The 3160-nt window shown below is 44.5% G+C and overlaps 1 protein-coding gene across 1 annotated transcript; it reads right to left on the reverse strand.

Annotated features, from left to right (window-relative positions):
- Positions 1-2043: 2043 nt before the first annotated feature.
- Positions 2044-2886, reverse strand: LOC149831626 (trihelix transcription factor DF1-like). The gene has a single exon (XM_090013052.1). The coding sequence runs from the start codon at positions 2884-2886 to the stop codon at positions 2044-2046; it is 843 nt and encodes a 280-aa protein (XP_089869178.1).
- Between the last annotated feature and the right edge of the window lie 274 nt (positions 2887-3160).

Consider the following 3160-nt stretch of genomic DNA (forward strand, 5'->3'; position numbering starts at 1 on the left):
GAGATCCAACAACATTATAAATCATTGTGGGGCTCGTTGAAGACCCGAAAACACTATAAATCGTTGTAGGAAGGCTCGACAATACTACAAATCACTGTTGAAAGACTGGACAACACTATAAATCATTGTGGGCTCGTTGGAGACCCGACAACACTAAAATCACTGTAGGGGAATCATTAAAAAAAATCGTGGGAAAGGAAAATAGAAAAATCGTGGGAAGGGGTGTTACAAAAACCTCGAGCAAGAAACAACCGAAGGAAACATGAGCCCCACGATTAAACAAAACGCTTTATTGCTCTTTTTCGATAGTTAAAAGAGGGGAACAAAATAAAAAAATTATACAAGGCCCCCGGACCCCCCTTATGTAAGGGCAAAAACTCTAAATTAGGCTCCACAACGAATCAAGTTGAACGATGCTACCCACGCTGGGAGGAGCCCCCAACCCCCCCCCCCCCCCCCCCTTCTGTAAGGGCAAAAACTATGAATCAAGCTCCATAACTCATCAAGTTGAATTATGTTATCCACGTTGGGAGAAGCCCTCAAACCCCTCTTCTGTAAGGGCAAAAACTATGAATCAGGCTCCACAACTCATCAAGTTGAATTATGCTATCCAAGCTGGGAGGATCCCCCAAACCCTCCTCCTGTAAGGGCAAAAACTTTGAATCAGGCTCCACAACTCATCAAGTTGAATGATGCTACCCATGCTGGGAGGAACCCTCAGACCTCCCTTCTGTAAGGGTAAAAACTCTGAATCAGGCTCCATAACTCTTCGAGTTGAATGATGCTACCCATGCTGGGAGAAGCCCCCCAGACCTCTCTCCTGTAAGGGTAAAAACTCTGAATCAGGATTCACAACTTATTTAGTTGAATGATGCTACCCACGCTGGGAGGAGCCCCCAAACCCTCCTCCTGTAAGGGTAAAAACTCTAAATTAGGTTCCACAACAGTCAATGTGCAGGTCAGTCGGTGCTTGATGAAGTAATGTAGGATCTTCTGCTGAATGTGCACAGAAGTAGAAAGAGAAGGGAGAGTAAGAGTGAGAGGGTTGATGTTCATGGCCTCCTCTAGGAGAGATTTCTTTCTCGGATAATCATGCAGTGCAGAGACTGTGTCTTAAATAATCATCTTCGGGGCACTTAAGTCTTTACAATCACTCTTTTTCTAGAATCGTTATTTTTTTGTTTACACCAATGGAGGAGAGGGTACTTAAGTCTTTGCAATCTCATCAAACTCCAATGCTAATTAATGTTGACAAACATGGGGATACGAGAGGCACAAGCTTAATTACGTGGTGCTTTTTAGGACCCCCCGAACATGAGATGTGGCTACCGGCCCTGTTCGGGGAGGGGGGGGGCATATAACCTGCTCCGTCCCAAAAGTGTTGCCACTCAAGTACCAATTTGGGCAGGTCTGCCTAGTAGATCGGATATGTAAAAAATACAAGTCGACGTTAACTTCGATTAAAAATGTAAAAGGCCAAATACACAACTTAGTACATTAAACTCTAGCTATATGTATTTACGGACAAGTTAATGGCTTATGATTTCAATTTTATCATATTTAATCCACCGATCCATTGGCTCAGTTTGAGAGGTGAGGTTAGGAAATCGTTTTCCTGAAAATGCTAAAAAAAAGATAATGACAAATAACTCAGGAATGTATTTTTCTCCAACAAGAGTGTTGGCCTCTCTCTCTCTCTCTCTCTCTCTCTCTCTCTCTCTCTATATATATATATATATATATATATATATATATATATGTGTGTGTGTGTGAGACACACAGAGGGGTCATATCTCACATTCTCCTATATATACGCATGGGAGGAGCAAGCAAATTACGTGAAAGCAACCATGCAGAGCTGAGGTCTAAATACTATATTTCCAATGTTAATAGCTTACCACATATTCAAAGGTTTTTCTTTGCTTCTGTTCCTTCCAAAACAATGCACTATCAGCAATCTTAACACTAAAATATCCCGTATTATATCAGCACTATTTGGTGCCTGTGAGAGAGAGAGAGAGCATTCAACCGGCGCCATTGCAGTCACACCAACTCCATCAAAGCAGACTGGGCCTCCACACCATCAACGTTGTCACCACCACCCATATGCATCATCCCCCCAACATACCCACACTCCGATGACTCCGCCTCTCCTACGGATCCGCTATCGGCCATAATTTGATCTTCCAGGCGATTTTCAGGCATGTTCAAGCTGTTTTCCAGCACCTCTTGCCTTTGAGAAGGAAAGGACCGGACGCCATTCTGGTAAAGGCTGCTCAACTGGTGGAAGTAAGGGCAGGTCTTGGAGTCAGCTGGTCTCACCTTGGCAGCATCCTTGGACTTCCTAAAGTACTTGTTTATGTTCTCCCACTTCTCCTTGCACCTCTTCGCACTTCTCATGTAGCCCATTTGTACCATCTCTTGGGATATCTTCTCCCATAGTGACCCCTTTGAATTGCTCAACTTGAAGTTCTCTTCATGCTTGCATCTAAATTTTATTAGGGCATATACCTCAGACCTTGGCCACCTTTTCAATTGGGCAACCCCCATTTTACCATTAGCATTTCCCAAGTTTGTCCCCTCAATGGAATTGGAGTTGGGGTTAGGGTTAGGGCTAAGGCTAGGGTTTCCTTCTTCAACCCCTGGTAGGGTACCCTCCCCATGGTTCTCTTCTGTGTACTTCCTCAAGAGCCCAGTGATTGCAGCTTCTCTACTGGACACAAGATCATGCTCTTGTGACCTCATCTCTGTCTTCCTACTCATTCTTGCCATCTCTTGCCTCTTCCATGTCTCCTCTCTCTGGATCCTCTCTTGGTTCCTCCTCTCAACAGCTTCTAGAAACCTCCTTTGTAGCTCGTCCTGGTGGTCCATCATCTGCCTCACCATCTTCTCACACAAGCCTTTCAAGTCCTCAAAGCTTTGCCTCTTTTTCCTCTTCTTGCTTGTCTTCTCTCCCACTACTGCATCTGCAAGTGATGTGTTCTCTTGTGTCTCATCCTCTGATGTCCCCTCACTGTTCCATCATCATCTTCGCCTCATTTGAAGGAGCCCCACCCTTGGAGTTACTGTTGTATAGAGCCTCAAGCTCCGAGTAGAACCTGTAGTTCTTGCCATCCTGCCTCACATCCTTTGTTTTCTTGTAGTACTTGGTCACATTCTC

Source organism: Nuphar pumila, chromosome 7 (genome assembly GCF_984573655.1).
Source record: "Nuphar pumila chromosome 7, dmNupPumi1.hap1.1, whole genome shotgun sequence".
NCBI lineage: Eukaryota > Viridiplantae > Streptophyta > Magnoliopsida > Nymphaeales > Nymphaeaceae > Nuphar > Nuphar pumila.